Here is a 25,077-nt window from a genome sequence, read left to right on the forward strand (position 1 = left end):
AAAAATTAGTTATTATATCTCTGGTCTCCTTTCCTCAAGTAGATGGGCACATTAGAAAGCAGAAATAGCAACATTCTAGTATCTTGATTTTGAGTCTCTTTGAATCCTTGTTAAAAGACCGTATTTCGGTTTACAAAATGAAGCTGGAAAGTAGATGTTGATTTTAATTGACATGGAAAATAGTCACCTTTTATTAACCAATTCCTCTCCCAACTGTTTTTAAAAATCCTGGTTTCAATAAAAGTCACATATAAACAAGGATTTACATGATCATCCAAAGCCTGGTTGACTGCTGCACTTCAGCTTAGCATAAATAAAGTTTTAAAAGAGGGATTACAGTGATGAAGATGTGGCAGATGTCACAGACAGAGAGCTGTTCAGGGGTGGTAGCAGCGGTCCAGGTGAGAAGGAATGCTAGGCAGTGCTAGGGTTGATGGGGATGGAGAGAGGGCATCTGAAGGGGTCTCATCAGGTGCTGGTACCCAGTGGGCTCAATAAATATTTGTGAAATTTAACTGAAGACAACTTTGTACCATCAATATATTCCACAATCAAATGAAACTTCAACCCCAGAGATGATGGGACTTTTCTAAGTTAGTTGCTGGCTGTGTTTAAACTTTAACCTTGGGAGCTGCATCGATACACAGGGGATACCTGTGGCTAGAGATACGCTTGCTAAGGGGAGATACTCTTTTCTGGTTTTCAGGTGAAGCCATGAATAAATAGATTTAGATCAGGGATTTTGGTACAAGATTAAGAGGGTGCAATAATGGTTTCTTCAAGGGAATTATAGTCATTGCTGTACTTAGTTGGATATTTATCTGTGCTACTTTCTAGAAATGAATTGGAACTACTGGAAATTGTACCTATTGTAACCCTAGTTTACTCCTCTAGAATACTACGAGATGGAAACCTAACACCTTGAAAGAGATGTGCTGAATGGAACATGCTGCACGCTAAGAAAATAAGATGAGCTAGTTGGTTGAAAGCAAGCGGTTGATATTTTGTCCTTCCTTCCCATCCCTCCACATACGCTAAAGGTCCCAGTGAGTGGTTGGCAGCCTTTTCCCTTTGTCAGGTACTAGAATAAAGGCTGTGAACTCTGATATCCTCCACTGTATTATTACTTTTCATCTTATAACATTAAATTATTGTGGTTTCTATTTTATCGTTGTTAGAAACTTGGGAAGAGCTTAAATTCATGTAACAGTAAGTGCTAAAGGTACATTCCTAAATCACCAGAAAGGTAAAGACTTCTTAAAAGGATAAAGCCAGAAAAGTCAAGGCTATTTTCCACTACGTAAAGGGGTCACTTAAGTCAGGCAAAAAGACCTAAATCTGTGATCCATAGATAAACTGCTTGTAAGAGGAGAAGAGACTTTTGAGGGTCTTGGGAGCCACTAATAATCATGAAAATACCAACTGCTCTAGCTCATAGACGCCTAGCAGCCAAGAAGTTGCCACAGTCAAGTCTAAATAAAGGAGGTGGGTGATGTCAGTGCTGTGTTCTCCCAGGAGACAGCAATGGGGGGTGGTGGTGCAGGGACTGGGGGAACAGCTGCCACTCTTCTGAATGCAAAGTCAGGGTCCTGGAGCAAGGGGTGTGCACCGTCAAAGAAAGGCCAAGAGGAAGGCTGTGAAACAGCAATGGATTGATTCTAACTGCTTGGACTGAATCCTTCTGTTGTGAATAATTGGGAAAGGGTGGCTGAATGGAGCAAAGACTGTTAAAATGGATAGCAGAGAAGTAAATTCTTTTGCAATGGAGATTTGGTGGAGATAAGGGAAAGCTGGTGGGGGCGGGGCTCAGATCTGTACTCTTGCAATGACAGGGACTGTTTACTCTCCTCCTCTTGTCTGTGAGCTTAGAAGGGGTGTCAGAAGGGAGATGATCTTCACTCGGGTATCCTTCACACCTGGTAGTACACTGCCTAACAGAACAAGGCCCTCAAGAAGTGTCTGCCGACCTAATGAATGAAATAATGTATGAAAGAACACATAAAGGAGGAATGAGCAACTGAGGAAAGTAAGATAAATTTAGATAAGAGAAAGCTGAATAGGTGTAATCAGGTCAGAGTGTTCTAGAAGGTTCTGTATGAAGTAATCATGGGCAGACCTAAAACTATAAACCTCTGTAGGCTAGGGAGAATTTGAATCCTTGGCTTGTACACCAGGTTGATTCCTTCAGTTAAGAGACACTGAGTATAGGAACACACTTATCAATGACTTTCCTGTCAGATATCTAAATTAGTCAACGTAACTGATGCCAAAACAAGAGAAATCAGGGATTGAGATCTATTACGTTTCCATATAGTAAACAACTTACGATTTTTAACAGGGCAGAGACTTCTTCATTTATGCCACTTACATAAGCTCTGCCCACACATTGCTCTGTGAAAAAGAAGTTACCAAGTTCCTTAACTTTATTTATAGAAGTTGAGTTCTTTGCTTGCTCCTGAGTGATCTTAGTTTCTTTTAGTCTGAAAAAAGTGTAAAATCAATAGCTTGCTTAAAGCTGTGCTATAATGGTCCTGAGTTTAACACAGCACAGCTGGAAATTTTGACCTCCGCAAATGACATTCACTAAGCCAAAAGTTGAATTGTGCTTGTAGGTATAGAACCAGCTGCTTTGAACTTGGTGAGGCCCTAGTAGTCCATTGAGTTTGTCTGCAGCGTGTTCTTCTGGCTGAAAGATGGCTGAACGATGGCTCCGCGATCTGTGACAGCCTCTCCCCTTCTTAGCTAGAGAAGGACGCACTGGCTGCCTACACTTCCCTGGCTGTGTAGCCCCCAGTGCTTTGTGCTCTCTCTGGGTATTTCACAGCTCTTTCTCATCTTGGACCAGTTTTATTTTTTCCTATTGTCACCCTGATTTTATTTTTCAACTTTAAAATAGACATAATATTCTTACCCTGTCAAAAAATGGGAGCGAGATTCCCTCCTTCCCCTTCTGATTTCTTGTAGTTTGGACCATTTGAGGGAAGTTATGCTTGAAAGTTGAAGGGGGGGCTCTGGCTCCTTCTGAACAGATTCTGGGTGCCCATGGTCTCCCACCACGTAGCTTCCTCAGGCAGGAGGGAGCCCCACTCTACATGCTGCGGGGGAAGGACCTGGGCTCAGGCATTTCAGAATTAGTCCTGCTCTAGTATAATAATTATATCAATGAATTCCCTCATTCACAATGGACACCGTAGGTAAGAAAGCATCTAAAATGTCTCTCCTTTTTGCTCCCTCTGTGAATCAGACCAGTGCCTACTCTGACATCCAGTGACAAGTTAAGGAGAACATAAGAGCTGGGATATGGCTAATGAATTTCAGGGTCCGCATGACAGAATTGATTCAAATTAAGGGGTACATGTGTAAAATCCAACTTTCTGGGGAGGAAAATCAATCATTTATGAAGCAAATCTAATTCCAATGACGGCAGATTATATTCATTGAATGATTTTTATATGTCTGACACTGTGCTAGGAGTTTTCCACATATATTACCTTACTTGGTCCACGTGAAAGCTGTAAGGCAGTTACTATTATTACTCTGACTTGTGAAATGAAGAAATACAGCACAGGCAAGTTAACCCAGGATGACTCAATGGCTCTCGAATTTCTATTGAACTGAGAAACAGAAAATGTCTAGATCCTAATTGTTTAATTTAGTGAACATAAGTAATAATTCCCAAATATGATTTTTAAGGGTAGACATTTTCTTAGACATGACTAATTAGGCAGTTAAAGGTAAAATAAAGTAATATTCATGTTCTTTCATACAAAGACATATCAAATAGTAAAAAACTGTCAAAAACAAATTTTGATCGTATTTTCTTTTATCTGGAAGTAATTTCTTTTATATTTTTTCCTCATATAGGTCACTGAAGGGGCCCAGTCACTCCAACTTGTAGTCAGAACCCACCGTTTGCAGGAATCACATTTAAATTTGGTGAGTTACACATTCTTCCTGGTCCTCAAAAACTCAGAAATGGAAACGAATGAAACCAGACAGTCAAAAAAATGCATGGACAGGGAACTCTGATCTAAAGATAATCACAATGCAATTCTAATCCTGTGAAGAAAAAATAACTTTGCTTCATTGTTTTATTCCCCCCCCCCCCACCCTGCAAATCTCATGCAGCAGACTGCAATAGTGTCTGCAAGATGGCTAACTGCTGAGTCTTTGATTTAATGAAAACTTAGGGAAAGCAATTCAATTCACTGCAGGGACTGCTTTGTTCTTCCATTATGATTCTTTTTTAATGAGAAAGATGATTGTAAGGATAAACTCTATTCCTCTGAATTTTTACACTAATTACATACAAAGCACTATTTTGGCAGAAGGGGACTTATCTCCTTCAGGCAATATAGTTATCATCTTGTAACCACCCTTCAATCTCCCACAAGAATGCTGGAGCTTCGTGCCAAGAATGAGTATTGCTCTATGCCAGCTCTCAGCATGGGTAGATGAATGCTTAAAGATTTCCAGAATTAACAGTCAACATAGACTCCAGATGAAACAGGAAGACAATCCCTCCCTCCATGCTTATATGCTGTTTGGAATAGAAGAATCAGAAGGGCATCCATTAATCAAGTATTTGGCATGGGGAATGAGGGAGGGCCTGATGTATGGTGTGTGTGTGTGTGTGTGTGTGTGTGTAAGTTTATGTAAGGATTCATTAAAAGAAAATGGTGTTGCATATTCACGTCATTTTCCTTCAGTCTAAAAGTCATTTATTGTGCTAAGTGATATTGAAAGTTCTGCCTAAGGAATCACTCTGTTTGAGATTCAGTCACTTTAGCACAAACAGTATATGCACTATTAGGTACTGTAAATTTGGTTAAGACTGTGGGAGACTTGACTTGGGGCAGATTCACCCTGTAAGCACTGCATATGTATGAAATTTATGTACTTTTACATTATTTAATAGATTGTGAGCTTGATAAATAATAATTCATGTCCCAGGAGCAAGTTCTTTAGAGTAGGTACATTTTCTGGGGTTGGAGGAAACTATACTCATTCTTGCAGCCTGAAAGCATGCCACAATGAAGTAGGAAGTTTTAATGGCATTTCCTAATACCCATAAGTGACTGAGGGAATAGCTATACATCGGAAACTCTGAGCCCAGTGATAACGTTATTTCATCATGGCAGCCATGGAGTGAGAGTAGACAGTTCTCTTTCTTCTTTTTTTCCTTTGGTCAAGTGTATTAAAGTATAATTTATATCTAATAAAAGACACCCCTTTTAAGTGTACAGTTTGAAGAATTTTGACAAATGTATATAGTCATGTAACCTCTACCGCAACCAAGGTATACAGAACATTTCCATTACCCCAAAAGTCCCCTTGTGTCCCTTTGCAGTCAACACCCCACTCCCCACTCTAGCAACCACTGATCTATTTCCTGACCTTATAGTTTTGCCTTTTCCAGAACATCGCATTACTATGCATTATGTAAGTATACAGTATAAGCTTTCGTGTCTGGCTTCTTGCACATAGCATAATGCTTTCGAGATTAATCCATATCATTGCATGTATCAGTAGCGTTTTCCTTCTATGGCTGAGTCATACTCCACTGTGTGCATTTACCACAACTGTTTTTCTCCTTTCACAAACTGATGAGCTTTTAGGTTGGTTACAGTTTGGGCTTATGAATGTGAATAAAACTGCAATGGACATTTGCGTATAGTTCTTTGCGTGGATATGATGTTTTCATTTCTCTTCGAAGAATGGGATTGATGGGTTACACGGTAAGTGGATGTTTAACTTTATAAGAAACTGCCAAGCCGTTTTCCAAAGTGTCCGTATCGCTTTGCATTCCCAGCAGCAGTATATGAGCGTTCCAGTTGCTCCATATACTGGCAGGCAGTTTTGCTAGAAATGGATTTTAATTTTCCCCTTTGATCTTCTCTAACAATTTCCCAGCATGGTCTGTGTAAAAATCCCTTCACCCCCACCCGCTGCCCCACCTTCTCTTCTCCCTTCCCCAACATAAGCATAATTCCCATGGAGTGTCCACCAAGATTCATTTCAGAAATCACTGACGTACAGCCTTTCTATACTGTGGGGGATAAAACTCTCCAATCATACATATGAAGTAAAAATAAATGCAACATGACAAGGAACAGGAATGGAGGTTTGCCAAGTAATTTCCCATAAGGGAGATGTTTTAATAGGCTCCAGTGACTATTACCTCACCAGACGTAGGTAAGTGACAGTAATATCTCCCCCACGACTCTCAAGGGAGTTACGATTCAGTATTTACATTTGTCAAGTCCTTCCTTATCCAACCATCTAAGAATCCCTTCTCATTTAGTCAAGGTTATCCAGAGAACTGGAAACTGAACTAGCTGTGTATGAGCAGAACTCAGGCTTCAACATACAAGATGGCCAAAAAGCACATGAAAAGATGCTCAACATCACTAATTATTAGAGAAGTGCAAATCAAAACTACAATGAGGTATCACCGCACACCGGTCAGAATGGCCATGACCAAAAAACATACAAACAATAAATGCTGGAGAGGGTGTGGAGAAAAGGGAACCCTCCTACACTGTTGGTGGGAATGTAAATTGGTACAACCACTATGGAGAATAGTATGCAGGTTCTTTAAAAAACGAAAAATAGATCTACCATATCATCTGGCAATCCCACTCCTGGGCATATACCTGCAGAAAACCGTAATTCGAAAAGATACATGCACCTTAACGTTCGTTGCAGCACTATTTACAATAGCCAAGACACAGAAGCAACCAAAGTGCCCATCGACAGATGAATGGATAAAGACGACGTTGTACGTATATACAACATCACTGGAATAATGGAATATGGAATATTACTCAACCATAAAAAAGAATGAAATCATGCCATTTGCAGCAACATGGATGAACTTAGAGATGATCATATGAAGTGAAGTAAGTCAGACAAAGACAAATATCGTATGATATCACTTACATGTGGAATCTAAAAAAGAATGATACAAATGAACTTATTTACAAAACAGAAACAGACTCACAGACTTTGAAAACAAACTTATGGTTACCAAAATGGAAACATTGGGGGGAGGGATAAATTAGGAGTTTGGGATTAACAAACACACACTACTATATAGGAAATAGATAATCAACAAGGACCTACTGTGTAGCACAGGAAACTATACTCAATATTCTGTAATAACCTATATGCAAAAAGATTCTGAAAAAGAATGGATATATGTATATGTATAAATGAATCACTTTGCTGTACACCTGAAACTAACACAAAATTGTAAATCAACTGTACTCTAATATAAAATAAAATTAAAAAACAAAACAAAACTGAGGCTTCTGCTCTGCGAAAATCCTGGATCCTGCTTTAACTCTTTTTACTGCTCTGGCCTGTGTTTTTGACTTCCTATAGCAAGCACCAAAGAAAATTCCAACAAAGGCAAGGGGCAAAGATTCACAGAGGCAGAGCCATACAAACAGAACTGGGGAGGTGAGATCTTCAGGGGATTCTAGGGTCTGACGTACTGTGAAATGCCAGATACCTAAGTTTCCCAGACCTTGTGGTTTTCTGAGAGGTCTATATTATTTCGTATGAAGTCCTACGTTTCTTCTAATTACACAGATATTTTAAATCTTGCAGCATTGGTAATTGAGAATTTAGCCTATGTAATTGTAAGAAGTATAGTGTTTCTGCAGAGAACAAATATGAAGCCTGCCTTACATTGGAAGAGGCAACAATTATCTTCTGATTAATGTCTCCCCAGCCACCACCAAAAGGAGCAATACTTTTTTGGTACAAATTCTGAGAAGAACATTCTTGTGGGGACTAGACTACTGGGCCATGAGTTGCATCCAGCTATTGTGTGTAGACAAGGCTGTCATCTTTATATATTTCTCTCACCAATCCTGCCCTATTTGAGTGCTCTGGGTGAAAAAAGAAGATAGTGGGTAAAAGGGATCAGGAGAGGGTGAGTGCTTGATATTCCTGAGCTGACTTAATGCCTTCAGCCTCTCCACTGAGAACTGAAATTTGAACCTAGACCTCTAGGATTTCTGTCTTCTGGAATTTAATGTTCAAACCGAGAATATTTCTCTTGAACAGTAAGGCATGAATTTACTTTTCAGTATTCTCTTTGGAAGAAATCAAAGGGATTACACATGATGATATTTTTGAGTGTTCTGTTAGTACTATTAGTAACTTGTTTCATCTTCACACTCACCCAAAGAAATATATAAAAGATTCAACAAATATTTTAAAGTGTATGTAAGAATTTGCTGGAATTCATGCAATACTCATCAAATTTTTAGCTGCAAGCTTGTCTTTTATTCAAAATTGGAAGAGCTTATAAAAATATCTTTCAGTGAAAAAGCCAAACTTGTAGAACTAGTCATCAGGAATATCTCTAATGATGCTCAACAGTGGCAACCTTTGCTTCTCTTCCTAGGGTCTGTATACAAAAAGAAGCAGGCACTTCTGATTCTATCCATGCGTTCATTACTGACACCCGTTCTTTCCCCGCCATCATGACTTGAGGAAGAAAACAAGGAACGAAAGTGTTTTCTTTTCACTCTTAGCATCCTGGTTTTGTTCCACAATCTTTACCTTCCCCATCGTTGAGCAACTTGTTGATAAGGAAAACAAAAAGAAATTGGAGAGGCAAGAACTGAGAAATACTGGCAGGAGAAAAGGAAGAAGAAATTATTGACTATTTAAAAATTGTGTGGTTTATATATATTCAGAAGTTAAAAACTGCCAAAAAAAGAACCACGGATATCTATTATTTAAGAACTGCTGAAAGTAGTTCTGGGAAGCAGCAGGATTCTTGTAATAATTGATAAAAGAAGCTTATGGGCAAAAAGTTTGATGACATAATTTTTCTTGATAAGAAATATATCCTATTTCACCTTTGTTTTAAAAGCCTGTCACATTTCTTGCTTCTACATCCAAATGCAAGAACTGAGTGGTCTTTAGTTGTTCACAGTCTTTGCTTTTTGTGTTTCTCTGCTTCCTGATTTCAGCTAGTATTACATGGAATTTTAAGAAAAAAGTAGGCATGAGGAAGAGGCTTCCCAGGCAAATCCGTAAGTTTTGGGAAGCTTCACTATACTTTCTTAGTCATATACCTGTGAGATAATAGAAATACATATGTATCGTTCTCTGCCCCCAGTTCCTGGCTCAGAGCTCCTAAAACACTTGTAATTTCCTAAGTGAGAAGAACGCTAGGAGCATATTTGGTTCTAATATTTGGTCTTTGACCCTAGTTCCTGACACAGAGCTCCTAAATCCCTTACAATTTCCAGAGAGATAGGAATTTCTTTTGTTTCTAATGAGGTGACTCTTGGTGCGCTCCTGGATGGGGCTGGTCACCAGAAACACCAAGCTATGATTAGAAGCCTGGAACTTTCAGCCCCGCCTTCCCATTTTCCAGAGAGAGGAGAGGGGCTGGAAATGAAGCTAATGATCATGCCTACCTAATGAAGCCTCCGTAAAAATTCCAAAAGCATGAGGTTTGGAGAGCTCTAGGGTTGGTGAACCCGTGACATAGAGATGCTAAGAGCTGTGCCCAGAGAGGGCCTGGGGGCTCCACGACACTTTCCACACACCTTGCCCTACTCACCTCTTCCATCTGAGCACACATCTATATCCTTTATCACATCCTTTTATAATAAACTGGTAAACAGTAAGTAAACTGCTTTCCTGAGTCCTGTGAGACACTCGAACAAATTAACCAAACCCAAGGAGGGTTCGTGGGAACCTCTGATCTATAGCAGGTAGGTCAGAAGCACAGGTAATAACTTCTATCCATCTCCAGATAGAACTGTCAGAACTGAGTTATATTGTAAGACACCCAGCTGGTGTCACAGAATTGCATGGTGTGGGAAAAGCCCCACACATCTGGTGTCAGAAGTATTGTGGTGTGGTGGTAGAGCAAGAGTAAAGGAGAAACACAAGAGGAGGACTACGTTTTTCTTTACAATTCCTGAAACCCTACTTTGTACATATAGCGTGAGTTTGGATTTCAGGCATTATTTCAATGGGTATGTGTGTGTGTGTGTGTGTGTGTATGTATATATATACGTATATATACGTATATATATATACACACACATATATATACGTATATATATACATATATACGTATATATATGTGTGTGTATATATATATACGTATATATATATATTTCCCCCCCTGGCCGTGTTGGGTCTTCATTGCTGCACGCGGGCTTTCTCTAGTTGCAGCAAGCGGGGGCTACTCTTCGTTGTGGTGTGTCGGCTTCTCCTTGCGATGGCTTCTCTTGTTGCAGAGCATGAGTTCTAGGCACGCAGGCTTCAGTAGCTGTGGCACGCGGGCTCAGTAGTTGCGGTGCACGAGCTCTAGAGAGCAGGCTCAGTATTTGTGGCACACGGGCTTAGCTGCTCCACGGCATGTGGGATATTCCTGGACCAGGGTTCAAACCCGTGTCTCCTGCATTGGCAGGCGGATTCTTAACCACTTCACCACATTGTCTGAGTAATTTCCCCAAAGTGGTTACAACTAACCAAGTAACAGCTATCTAAATTTTATCTGAATTCTCAAATGCGATACACTGTCATTGGAACTACTTTTTTGAAGTACATTTTTTTTCTACAGAGTTGTATTAAAGAAGCTCTTTAGGAGAAACAGCAAGATTTTTAAAAATTTTAGAACCATCTGGAATAAAAAAACCTAGCTCCAATCATGAAGGGCTAGCCTTAAAACTTGTTCTACAGTATACTTTTTTTTTTAAGGAGGATGGTCTTTGTAGGAATCAATTTTTGGTTTTCTACAAATTTTTGTAGGAACCAATTAATAATCAGGGACAAATTCAAAACTCCAGTTTGAACTGGCGTTACACTGAAACTTATACTGCATTCTGTTGCTTCAGAGTCTTTGATCATCGGTTCAGTGCAAATTTGGTGAGGAGAATTCACTTCAACTCTGAAGTCAAATTTCCACAAGGCTTTTGTAATAACATGACCCTTAATGCTCTTGAAAGGCTTCTTGCATTTATCACAATATGTTTACATGTGACAATCATACATTTTATAATTAAAACGATAAAGAAAGATTGTTAATTCCTGAGTCTAACTTATTGCTATTGTGTGGCCTAAGGTGGTATCAAATGAATATGGTGGCCTTGTGGGGCCAGTGACATCTGTGCTGGAAGAATTGGGAAGGCTGGCATCTTGCTCAATCCTGACCTGCAGCACTCCCGGCAGAGTACTTAGCAGAGTACTTAGGAAGTACCTGCAAGGGAGGAGAAAATGTGGCCAGGACAGCACTTTCCTCACACACATCACACTTTCCATCCTCTCCTCTTTGCTCTGTTCATTCCCTCTCAAATCTTGAGGTGCATGAGGAAGGAGATTATTATGTCTCTAGAACATGGCACGGAATCAGCCTATACAAAATTAATGTAATTACTATGTTGATTTCCAGATGTTAGCTTAATGCCAGCCTATTAAAACTTCTAAAGATGAAGCTTAAAACAAACAAACATTCTGAGTAAACACCCAAATAAAGACACGCCAGCATATTTAGTGATAATCTGAGGCAATGCAGAAATCTCTGGATAGGGCATTTTAGAAACTGGTTCTCTCCAGCACCAACTGCAATGACAGTCGGAATTTTCTGAGGTCCTCTTCAGTCTTTTGCTTCCAAAGAGCCTCTGAATTCCTTGCTGCTTCTGGTCCTTGGCCTCTTTCCAGTCATGCCTCTGCCCTGCCCACCCTCGCCATCCTCTCCCAGCACCGTTTACAGTCACATCCTCCTGACATCAGTGCTGTGCCTCACTAGACTTTGCCCCCAGGGCTGGTTTCTTATCCAGGGTTTTGAAATTCAAAGGGAAAAATCCTCCTTTTGCTCCAACCTGTCTCCCTTCCCTCTTCCTTCCTCCCCGGACCGCACATGGGTGGGCACAGTGGGCCATGACGGCACCCAGCCCTGGCCTGGGAGGGGCCCCTACTCTCCCTAGTTCTGTAGCCTGGAGCAGGTTCCTGATGCTGGGGGAGCCTCCGATCTCTCATTTATAAAATTTTGGATAATAATTCTTATTTCCTTGGATTGAAGGAATAAAAGAGGTAATTCACATAGGTAGTAGCTGGCACATTACTAAGCCTCACCAGAAGGTATTATTATTAACTTTGGGTCTTTTTCTACATTTAGTTTTTTAAGCTTTTCTGTCTCTACCTGTAACTGTGAAATTATTCTCTGTTTCTTAGAATGGCTTGATTTTATTTTTTTCCCTGATGAGAGTTTTTGCTAAATCTCTGGGCTCCTGGAAAGTAAGACTGACAAGAACCCAAAGACTAGTTGTAGTTCACCATCTCGTAGTCTAGACTGTTTGGTTCTAAAAATCTCTACAGAACGTAAATTCACCACTTTCGTGTGATGTTTTTGGTTATATTTGAGTGTTGCAAAATTGCTCTTCATTTAATCTTACTATCCTTAATTATAATCCTTGTTCTGGGCTAAAATCATTCTATTCTTTAATAATTCTAAACTATTATTCAAGCTTTCATCAAGTGATTTTTAAGTCAAACTGCATAGCTCTCTCTTCTTGAACGACCAAACTATACACTCCTCATGTTAACAGTCTCTCATAAGTAAATTTCTAATTATATGCCTCCCCAGTTTCCTCATTTTCTGGAGTTCTTTCCTGGATTGAGGCACCAATGGTGAAATTGTGGGTATAACTGTTTAGATAATGCGTTTGTAGCATTCAGAATCATTAGCTTCCAAATCCTACTGAGGAAATATAGCTGAGACTCAATGTCTATAACTTCTGCAGCCTGAGGTTTTATTTGAAATGTTACTCTTAAATTAATTATGCCTACCGATGTTAAATTTTAAAAAACAAACACCAATAACACCAATATTTGAGAAGTAAATGAAATTAGCTTTTCCAATACTTTAAACAAATCCCAAGTTAAACTAGAATTCAGTCCTAACTTGTTCATTTTTACTCTCCCTCTAAGATGAAATCTAGTCCTGGCCAAATCATTTTAATTAAGCAATATGACTCTGAAGGACAATCCAAATAAGGAAATATACAAATTCAATGCTGATATACGCTTATTAGCAAAGTTTCTAAAGAGTATGACTCTTAGGATTGATGTATATGGCTATACACATACCTTTATTCATTATTATGGTATATAATTGTCTTCAAACCTATTAATGGCTACTTTTCAGTGCATATTTTACAGTCGACAGCTGATACTGGGGGCTTATTATTGGCTATTTCTGGGCTATAGGTATAATCATAAGTCTCTGAAGTATATCCTCCAGAGATACACCCCAAGGATTTCAACTGCAATTGCCTGTTAATAAGTTTTTCTTGCACTGACTCTTGGAGGACTTGTTTCATTTTTTTGGCTCTTTTAAGTTTAGACAGAACATCTCACATGGCCATTTGTGGTAGCTTTCTTTTCTTTCTTTCCCCCTTTGTTATTACTAGAGTTGTTTGTGTTTACTATTTTTATCTTTCTCATGACACTTTCCCAAGAACATATATTTGTCTGTAATCCCCTTGAATTTCTAAGGGCTAGCATTTATTAAGACAGCTTCATCAGGCCTGTTCCAGGTTCCAGCGAAGCAGTCTATTTAGATTTACTGAGGGGTACAAGGAATGCTAACAGGAATTCAAATATAAGCAATTGTACATTTCTGCCTATACATGCATTTCCTACTTCCTGCTGAATTCACACAATTTATGCTTCTTTGTGATTTACTCACTCATTTTGTTTGCTGTATTACTGCAAAATAGAAAGTGAGATTTGGGGTTTTGAATTGTCTTATGACGCTGTAAGTGAAAAAAGTTAATCTGGTCATCGCTCATCACTCTTGTAGATGTTGCTGAAAGAGAAACGAAGCTATATTCTCGGGATTTTGCATGCTTACCTTGTCTGACAGCTAGTGTGGTGGTATAGACCAAGAAGAGAAGGATGTAATTGAGGAAACTCTGGAAGACTGGTGTATTGGCATGGAAATCTTCTGACAGGTACTTGCTGGTCAAGCTAATTCCACAAATAAGGAGGGATAACACCTGGCCTAGAGCCACAGAGATTAACATCTCCCTAAGAAATAAAGAGAAACATAGCAAAGATCAGCATTAAGTCCATTAGAACAATCACTTAAAATTTACTGAGCACTTGTGCCATTCACTAGGCTAAGTGCAATAAACAGTATTTCTTTTAATCCATCATAGCAATGCTACCTTACTGGGGTTTTGCAGAGGAAGAAACCAAAGTTTAGAGGGGTTAAGGAATTTTCTTACAGTCGCATAACTAGGAAGTGGCAAAGCTGAGATTTGAGACCAAATCTCTCCAAGTGATCCTGGCTTCTACCTACTGAGCCCTGGAGCTCTGGGGGGGAATTAACATCATCCTGATGCCACCATGGCATGAACAAATGTTCAGAAACCTGAGAGACAACCTGAACACTGACGAAGCAGGACCATATTCCAACCTTGTCCTCAGGTTCTTGTACCAAAAAACAGAGACTTTTTTCTTCATAGACCAAAATCTTGGCTCTAGGAAAACTTAGGTAAAGGGGCCATACAAACCCCTGATAATCTAAAAGGACTATCTACTCTCCATTCCCAGATATTGAACAGTTTGCTCTAACAAGCACTAATAAGCACTAGTCTCTGCTCTCCTCTGCTCAAGTCGCAGTTGCTGACACATTAAAACTCTCATTCACGAAGGAAATTTAGTGACTGAGGGGGTACAATAAGACATTTCAAATTCTGTGAATATTTTCTGTGGCTTTTTTAATAGGCACTGACCCTACAGACCACTGTAGTGGAGATTACAGGCAAGAGTCAAACGGTTCACTTTGCATAGAAATAAAACACCCATGTGGGCTTTATGGTCACATCCACCTGTATGCTCTGACACAGGACAAGCCCCTGGCTTCTGCAAAGCAGACTTCTGCTCTCCCCAGGGGTCTCATCTGACTTTCCTGGTTTATTTATTTAAAGAAAAATGAACATAAAATAAGCAAAGAGTAGTATTTCTAAACAGAAAAGCATTAGGCAGAGCATCTGCAGCACTGCATATTCCCTCCCCCATGGCAGATGTGAATCCATCTTTCTGGAAGGGGCACTGGACCCCTGGGCAGGGTTCTGGGTGGACACCTTGGTGGTATCCTTCTTTTTAAAAAAGGCATCCATCACTCATTCCATTTGCTTCCACGAGGAGGACAAATTGTGGCAATGCATGTGGACCTATGAAAAAGACTCTGCAGAGGTTAGCCTGTAACATATTGGCAGAGGCTGCCTTGGTAGATGGGTAGATTGCTCTGTTTCCAGGCACTGGCCCTGACCCTTCAATTCAATCTTCATAAAGGTGTCAAAGGAGTCAAAGCGATATTTTTAAACATGTAAGTTTAAAATGTCAGTCTGTTGCTTAAAATCCTACCCTATAGATGATACCCTATAGATGGTACCCTACAGAATGCAGTGATCTATAAGGCCTATGTTACACCATCTACAAAGATGTCTGCCAACATTTCCTCACATCCCTCTCCCTTTGGGAGAAGCAGCATCTCCTCACATGCTGCTTCTCCCAAAGGGAGGTGGGGTCTATTTTCCTTTTCCAGAAGCTGAGCTGGTCTTGTGACTTGCTTTGACCAATAGAAGGTAGGGGGAGATGTCATGTGACTTCTGGTCCTAAACCTTAAGAAGCTCTGCGGCTTCCATTTTCTGCCCTCTTAGGATACAGCTTCCATGTAAAGAGCCAGAGTTAGACTACTGAATATTGAGAGGCTGTGTGAAAAGAAGAAGAGAGACCCAGCCAACCACTGCCACCTCAGCTGAAGTACCAGACATGTGAGTGAGGATTGTGGATCCTCTGGTCCCAGTGGAGCAGCGCCAACCTGAGTCATGTGGAGCAGAGATGAACCATCCCCAGTGATTGCTGCCCAGTTGGAGAACTGTGAGAAATAATCATTGGTTGTGTTGTTTTAGGGCATGAAGTTTGGGGTGGTTTGTTATGCAGTAGCAGATACTGAAACAAGGCCCTCAATACCCTCCCTCCACTCCTACTACCGCAAAGCTCTGCCTCCTGCTTCCCCACTTTATTCCCCCATGAAGCCAGAGTTCCAGACCTACAGAGCTACTTGCACTTCAACAATGAGTCGTGGTCTTCTTTGTTGGCATTCCTTTTCACATGTTATTATTTCCAGAATGTTCATCCTGACGTGTCAGTCTGACTCTTATTCATCTTTCAAGATTTGGCTCACACGTTATGTTACCCCCTTTAAAAAGTCTTCTCTGCCCTCTCTTCCCTGGGATATATCTCCTTTACTTCTATATCATTATACTATAATTATTGTTTTTACTGTGATGCTGGTATAATGTTCTTCACTATATTTACAGCTGGGCAGTACCATTCAGAGGAAGTAGAAAATGGAGAGCTTCAAGACAGTGCAGAGGTAGACCTAGGCAACACTGAACAGTTTTGTTGAAATGAAAGGATGATTTCAAAAAAAGAAGAAAGAAAAGCAGAAGTAAAGAGAAGTACCAGATTTAACTCAAAGGTTTTTAAGCCAGCCTAAGAGAAGTGTGATACCCACTAACAAAAACCACGATAAGGAGTTGGTTTTAGTGTAAAGATAACAAACATTTTTGGTATATTGAATTTGAGCTGCCAAATGAACTTCCAAATGATCCAACAGTATTAGAATCATGGGATCAGAGTTGGATAGGGAGGTCAACCAGGAGAAAAATATGTGGAACTTTTACATATAAGAATGGCGGCTAAAGTACTGGAAACGGATGCTAACAACATGGAAGGAAGAAGAGGAAATAAAATAAGAAGGCCTAGGAAGTCTTTGGAGAATCCCCAGATTGGGGCTAGGGACGAAAGAAGAGGCACATCATTGGAGTCAGAAGTGGTTTGAAGGCTAAGGGGAAGACCAAGATAGTTCTTTATGTCAAGGAAACCAAGGAAACAGAGACTTTCGTGGAGGGAACAGTTGTAATACTGAATGTTGCTTCGAGGGCATGAAGAATGAGGACTGACAAAAGATGATTTGTAGTCACTGCCAGCCTTTGAAAGACCACTTTTGGTGGTCAGTACCAGAGCAACACTTGGTATCATGGAAACAAAGGGAACAGAGAATTTCACAGAAGGGATAGTTAGTGGTGACTAATTGGACAGAATTGGTGAGAAATAAAGGTGCTGACTTTGAAGAATTTTAAAGAATTCCAAGAATCCTTTGAAGAAGTTTGATCTAGTCATACATAACATAAAAATAACAAAAATAGTTAAAATAATAATGTTTAAAATGATTAAAAATAATTTAGAGTGGATTCATGATTATCCTCTCATTGGGTCACTCTTACTTGCATAATAACTTACATCCTTAAGTGGAAGAGAAGTGGGGAGAGTTACAGCTCATATACCAGAGAGTGGGTCCTGGTGCTGAGTATGTCCACTGGAGATGCTGTGTATGGAGTGTGTCTCCTTGGGAAAGGAAGGTCGACAACTACTGCTAGGACATGGTAATTCCTACAACTGCTTAAGTTACAACCATGGTATTTGAAACCTTGGCGATATCCTGAACAAAATCAAGCCACAAAAAAATGACAGAGTGCTTACATAAGAGAAAAAAAATTTTAGTACTTCTGATGTATATGTGCCAATATGTTGAATACTCTAAAACAGCCTTCACATGCCAGGCACTATGTATGCAAAGATGAATAAGACATAGTCTTTGTCACTGGGGAACTTCTAAACCAAGATTTTGGAGCTTAGTTCCCAAGTAACTTACTACAAAATGGACCCAGGTAAGATGAAATAGCAATAATAATTCATATTTATTAAGTTCTTTCTATGTGCCGAGTCCTAGGCTTAGATTTATACATTCTGTCTTATTTAATCCTCATAATAACTTTACAAGGCAGATATTGTTATGGTTCCATTTGCTAGATAAGTAAACTGATGCTTAGAGAGGTAAGCAGCCAGCCCAAGGCCACAGAGCCAGCAGGGGGAAGATTTGGACAGAAACTAAGTCATATGATTCCAAATCCCAACTTCCTAATTACTATACTACACCATCATTATGCTGCCAAAAAAATACTCTTTTCCCTCACAGAGGGCACAGAACACAGCGCTAAACCTAAGTGGCTGGTTTCCAGAAATATTCTGGGGAAGGTGAAGACAAAACAATTCGTCCCAACTGACTGATGAAAACTCTTCCACCAAGACATCTGTAATGTGTGCCTTTCAACAGAGGTCAACACAAGCTTATTCTTGTTTCTTCATCCAAACAAAACAGCAAATCTGCTGTATTCAATTTCTGCTTTTAATTAGTGGCCGTGTCATTCAGCTGCTGCTGGTATGATCTGATAGAAAACGCACATTATGGTTTTGTCCATCACGCTAATAAACATGACTTGTAAAACAGGAAGGAATGGAAGGGACCTTTTATCAGATTAGTTCACCAGTCCTTTCCCAAGTGAAGGGAGCTAGCACTGGAGCTGTTGCAAGTCTGCACATCTGAGCTAAGTTACTAGAATCACCAAAGCAAAATAAATAAAAATATAAATAAACCTAGATGTTGACACTCGGCTGATTCCACCTCCCACTCCTCTCCACTGCCCCACCATCTTCCTCTCATCAGATTCTCCTTTGTTCTTTTTTTAGCACAGAGCAAATCCTTTTGGTGATCTGTGCCTCAGAATGTCTTCCTACCACTGTCTCTGCCTATGGAGCTTTTCAGTTCATTTACTGTCACCTTACCCCTCCTAACAATTTTTTCCCACACTAACCACTACAGCAGATCTGTGGTCCCTTCACTTAATTCTTCATGAACTTAAGGTACCATCTTCTCCAGGAAGCCTCCCCTTGGCCGCCCCTTGCTCGCTAAGGCTGAGTTAAGTGTCCTTCTCTGTATGTTCCTATCTCTACTTGTGCTCACCATACTGTATGACTCATGAGTTCCTGAAAAGAAGGGAAGGTATTCTAGTCATTTCTGTATTCCTGGTGCCTTGAGGACTCCTGAATGGGAAGGAAATAAATGCCCAATAAATAGAGAATGAATGAATGAACAAATTTACAAGTGAAAAAATATCTACAAATGAAAAAGATCAGAAGGTTTGAAAGACGGCTGCTTAGCTTATCTTGAAAAACTACTAGCTCTGAAAGACAAAAAAATCTCATTTTCACTGTATTCCTTCTGCCAGTTAGACACTGAGATTAATAAACTCTTTTCTGGTGCATTTCTGAACAAGCCTGGCAAGGTGCTATCTTGCAAAAATGATGCTAAATACGGTGCCGGGTGGAATTTTATACTGGGAGCTGTTGGCTATTCATGTAGTTTATAGAATAGCACACCAGATGCATTCTAACATAGGATACAGAATTCCTATAATTTTAGCAGCAGAAATGGAGAAGAGACTATGATACACATTTTCATCTTTGTTTATGTGTTTAAAAGGACATCCTATCCACTTTAAATTCAGAATGACTAGACAATGAAAAATGTATGAGTCTCAGGAAAAAGTGCTGCTGGAAGCTGAATACCTGTTATAATAGAGCTTGTATTCATAAAGACCGACATAAACCATTACCACAAAAGCTCCGTTCTGTTAAAGAAATAGACGTTAGAATCTTGTAAATAAACTTGTGTTTTACAAAGTAGATATTCCAAATAATAAGATTTAATATAAAATATAAGTTGAATCTCATTTTCTTCCCTTAGTTATGAGAATACATTCTTTTAAAGAGGTATGAAAAATTTCAGCATAGAGTTACATAATCATATTGCTTTGTAATTCTTTGGTATGAGAGTGAAACAATTACATCATCATCTTGAAGGAGAGCACATCAAACTTTCTGCAGAAACATCTTCATTCTGTTAACTATTCTCAGGCAAATCATGTCAGATCTGAATCAGCATATGAATTCAGATGTACGTACATAAATAACACGTATACTGCCTTGACTAAACACAGTACCACTTGAACATGGGAAGAATGTGTTCTTCTATGTTCTTTGACGAGATTGCTGTTTTCAGAAGTTAGGACACTGGCTTCTTGAAGATCTTTGCTGACAGCTTTATTCCATTTAAGTATTAATTAGACTTCTATGTAAGGAGATTATTAGGCAAGAAGCAAATACACATCTCCAGAGGTTTTACATTAATTGGAGTTTCTTTGCCTCAGATTCTGTATTCATGGAATTTAACCTGTTCTCTGGTTCTGTGGTATCAGTTTCTTTTCTTTTTGTTTTTTAGAGGAAACCAAGTAAGTCACAAGGAAGCCCTCGTAAACAATATTCCACTGAGTCCATGAGGTAGTTAAGTGTAGGAGACATTTGAAACTCTAGTGGGAGAGGATGAGTCACAGATGTGCATGTATATTAGATGTTGTTTGTCTAGAGAAGTGGGACAGAACCATGGAAAGCACCAATAGGGAGTTAGAAGTCCCTGGCTCTTGAGTTCCGTTGATTAAGCTCCATGATCCTGCACATCTCCAACTTTGGGCTCGGATTCCTTCGTGTAAAGTAAGGATAGTTTAATTGACGAGTGTGTAAGATACTTATGCTCCCCTTCAAATCTTCTTGGTCTCACTGTCTCCAAGGTATCCTAGCTCCAGTGGTGGCTGCCATGACAGACTGTGCTTAGACTGCAATCAAAACTGTGTGGGCCCCGCCCAGTGGCCCCGGGCCTCATGCCCATTCTGTGTGCCTTGTGCCTTCTACCCTGGAGATTCCAGGTTGATGCTGAAGGCCAGACCTTGTGGGGACCTAGTTGGCGCCCACTCATCAGCAACTGGGAGGTGCCGGGGAATTATTGCACTTGAGCAATAGAAAACTAAAGCAGACAGAGAGATTCTTCTTCTTCCTCTCCCCCTGGCCCTCCCCCTGACAGACTGTCCCGAGAAGCAGTCACTTCTGCAGGTTCTCTAAAGATGGTCCTGCCTCACAAGGTTCTCTGTTGGGTACCCAGTGCCCCAGAACTGTCCCTCCCTCCTTCCCTTCCTCACTCCTACTCCCTGGGATTACAGGCCTAACTAAAGTAGCGGCACTTAAGCCTGTGCTTTCTGGGGAACTCGAGCTAAGATAATGAGCTCTACATTTCCTTCTACTCTGTAATTCTCACTTACTTTTAGAAGACACTGATGTGTAATCATTAACTCTTGAGATTGGTGTCTTCGATCTTAAAGTCTATTCCTTCTGTGTATTTGATTAAACTCTTTGGTAGCTGAGTTAGCAGCAATGTTTACTCATTTATTATGCACACACTCTGCAGGTTTGGGGATTAGCTGCAGAGAAAGAGATCACTCAGTAGCATTTGCCAAGGCCTGCTGGGTACAGGTTACGAGGAAGGGATGCTTGGTCCCTGCCTCCAAGAAGCGTGGAGGGGCATGGAACTTAAATAAGTGAAGCTACTGTACCTGCATAGAGAACATAAAAATACCCATGTACTCCAGTAAGTCTATATAAAATTGCTAGAAGTTATCAGAGATAATTTCAGTCTTTAAAACTAGGCAAAGAATATGTCAGTCCCAATCTGACATATACACACTACTATGTATAAAATAGATAACTAATAAGGACCTACTGTACAGCACAAGGAACTCTACTCAATACTCTGTAATGACTGATATGGGAACAAAATCTAAAAAAAGAGTGGATACATGTATATGTATAATTGATTCGTTTTGCTGTACAGCAGAAACTAACACAACGCTGTAAATCAACTATACTCAATAAATTTATTTTTTAAATTGGGCAAAGCTAATATGGAAAGGTTTCATGGAGAACAGAGTTTTGAGTCAGTTTTGCTTGTTTTAAATAATGGAAGAGAGTTAATTTGGTATTTTGAAGGTGGCATATTATTCCAGGAAAAAAGAATGCTGTGCTCTCAGAAGCAGAGACTGACACGCAGAATCACTGGGCTGGCCAGTGAGAATCATAATAATAGCAGAGATGGGTAAAGAGAGGTAAGAAGCAGAAGACCCTAAAGCGTAGGGTAGTGTTTTAATTCAGTAAGAATTGTTCTTTGGAATTTCTGAGCAAGGGAAATGAAGTAAGCTTCTGCCACAACATCCCCAAATTTCTCTGCTCATTCCATTAGTCAGATCCAAATCCTGCTTGTATTATGGGGGAAAAGTTTCAATAAGGAGCAAGAGGGAAGAACCAGATGTCTCTGTGCAAGTTTGGCATCCCTGAAACTCCACTAGCTTCATGGTAAATCCACCTCTGACGGAGGCATGCTAGATACATCTGTACTTTCATCTCAGCATTGCAAAGCTGCAGGCTTTTAATACTTGCTTCTTCAAATCTTCAGCATAGCTTTTTATGCATCTTTCAATATTATTTGCAGAATGTTGCCATCTTGTTTTTCTTGTGTAATATAGCCGTGTTTACAGTGATAAGAAGAGGAATTTCTCCAGTAGTATTGATATAAGGATTTTGATCATTTCTTAATAAATAAGAAATACCAGTTGAGGCAAAACAATGATTATTATATTTAACGGAATTTTTTAAAAAGTGATGGGTTGTATGACATTAAATATAACTCCCTTCCCTCCCCCCACAAATTGCATAAGTTATTTTTATGTTATGGTTGCTTAGTTTTTTAACTGCTTGCTAACAATATGTCAGGTAATATCTTAAGGCACACTGTATACTTAGAGCAAAGTCCACCCTTAATAAAAGTGGAAGTAAATGCATATTTTGTCTTATAAATTGTCTTATTGACAATTACAAATTGTAGCTAATATTTTTGTCACATGTGATTAGATTTCACTGTGTTTGTTTTACTTTGCCACATGGCTGATGGAGAAAGGTCAGATTAAGAATAAGAGAAGTTTCAGCTGAGCACTTTTTTCGGTTAATTTATTTATGGTACATTGTGGTATTACCTCTGACTCAGCTTTTGTGTAGAAATCATTTCTAAGGCAACAATCCTCTTTGTGAAGCTTAGTTACTGAGATGATACAATTGCTAAATCCTTTAACCAGACACTCACATAAACTGGCTACTATGAACCCCCTCTGACAGCAGGACAGCCACTCCTCTGTCAAAGAACCTCATACACCTTAAAGGAGTCAATCATCCAAAGAAACCAGTGACAAAAGACCACAGTTTACATGATTACATTTATATGACATGTCCAGAACTGGCAAATCTACAGAGACAGAAAGTAGATAGCTTGTTGCTGAGGGCTAGGGGGATGGGATCAGGAGGCGATAATTAAAGGGTAGGGGGTTTCTTTTCGAGGTGATGAAATGTTCTAAAATGACTGTGGTGTTAGTTGCACATATCTGTAATACTAAATACTAATATTCTAAAAAGCATTGAATTTTACACTTTAAATAGATGAATTGTATGGTATGTGAATTACATAATATCTCAGTAAAGCTGTTACCAAAAAGAAAGAAAGACAAAGAAGGGAGGTAGGAATAAAACAGGTAAGGAAAAAAGATAAAGAAAAGAAAAAATTACACAGCAGTTAAAAAATAAAGTTGCAACCATCTGATCTACAAATTAAGAAATTGCACCAGGGTCAATTTATATGTTAAAAATTAGTCAAGCTAAATTATTTTCATTTTTTCCCGCACATATAAACTAATGATAATATTTTCTTCCTGGATCCCAGGGGATCAACTTGTATTTTCCCCTGAGATGTGTACTCTCACTTTGGAGACAACTGACTTAAAAGGTATGTTTTTTTTGGGGGCGGGGGGAGGTTGGGGTTTTTTTGCGGTACGCGGGCCTCTCACTGCGGTGGCCTCTCCTGTTGCGGAGCACAGGCTCCGGACGCACAGACTCAGCCGCCATGGCTCACGGGCCCAGCCGCTCCGCGGCATGTGGGATCTATCCGGACCGGGGCACGAACCCGTGTCCCCTGCATCAGCAGGCGGACTCTCAACCACTGCGCCCCCAGGGAAGCCCCTAAAAGGTATGTTTTTAATTCTTAGCTTGTAAGGTTAAAACTTTTGTCATCTTCCTCCAGAGATCCACCAGGTGTCATAAAATAAGAATATGGTTTTTGTGTGTTGTTTTTTTTTTTTAAATCTTTATTGGAGTATAATTACTTTACAATGGTGTGTTAGTTTCTGCTTTATAACAAAGTGAATCAGTTATACATATACATATCTTCCCATATCTCTTCCCTCTTGTGTCTCCCTCCCTCCCACCCACCCCTCCAGGCGGTCACAAAGCATTGAGCTGATCTCCCTGTGCTATGCGGCTGCTTTCCACTAGCTATCTATCTTACATTTGGTAGTGTATATATGTCCATGCCACTCTCTCACTTTGTCACAGCTTACCCTTCGCCCTCCCCATATCCTCAAGTTCATTCTCTAGTAGGTCTGTGTCTTTATTCCTGTCTTACCCCTAGGTTCTTCATGACATTTTTTTTCTTAAATTCCATATATATGTGTTACCATTTGACCCACCTCCTAGAGAAATGGAAATAAAAACAAAAATAAACAAATGGGAACTAATGAAACTTCAAAGCTTTTGCACAGCAAAGGAAACCATAATAAACAAGACCAAAAGACAGCCCTCAGAATGGGAGAAAATATTTGCAAATGAAGCAACTGACAATGGATTAATCTCCAAAATTTATAAGCAGCTCATGCAGCTCAATAACAAGAAAGCAAACAACCCAATCCAAAAATGGGCAGAAGACCTAAAAAGACATTTCTCCAAAGAAGATATACAGAGTGCCAACAAACACATGAAAGAATGCTCAACATCACTAATGATTAGAGAAATGCAAATCAAAACTACAATGAGATATCATCTCACACCAGTCAGAATGGCCATCATCAAGAAATCTAGAAACAATAAATGCTGGAGAGGGTGTGGAGACAAGGGAACCCTCTTGCACTGTTGGTGGGAATGTAAATTGATACAGCCACTGTGGAGAACAGTATGGAGGTTCCTTTAAAAACTACAAATAGAACTACCATATGATCCTACAATCCCACTACTGGGCATATACCCTGAGAAAACCATAATTCAAAAAGAGTCATGTACCGAAATGTTCATTTCAGCTCTATTTACAATAGCCCAGAGACGGAAACAACCTAAGTGTCCAGCATCGGATGAATGGAT

The 25,077-nt window shown here is 39.7% G+C and overlaps 1 protein-coding gene across 1 annotated transcript in view; it reads right to left on the reverse strand.

Annotated features, from left to right (window-relative positions):
• SLC35F1 (solute carrier family 35 member F1) overlaps window positions 1–25,077 on the reverse strand; it is a gene marked incomplete at both ends in the record, with an annotated part of 421,977 nt that overhangs the window by 159,136 nt on the left and 237,764 nt on the right. Inside the window, one exon of the mRNA XM_082855277.1 lies at window positions 13,898–14,073. Coding sequence (XP_082711403.1) covers window positions 13,898–14,073 — 176 coding nt within the window. The remainder of the gene's footprint in view (window positions 1–13,897; window positions 14,074–25,077) is intronic.

Source organism: Leucopleurus acutus (assembly GCF_964270905.1).
Source record: "Leucopleurus acutus genome assembly, chromosome: 15".
Lineage (NCBI taxonomy): Eukaryota > Metazoa > Chordata > Mammalia > Artiodactyla > Delphinidae > Leucopleurus > Leucopleurus acutus.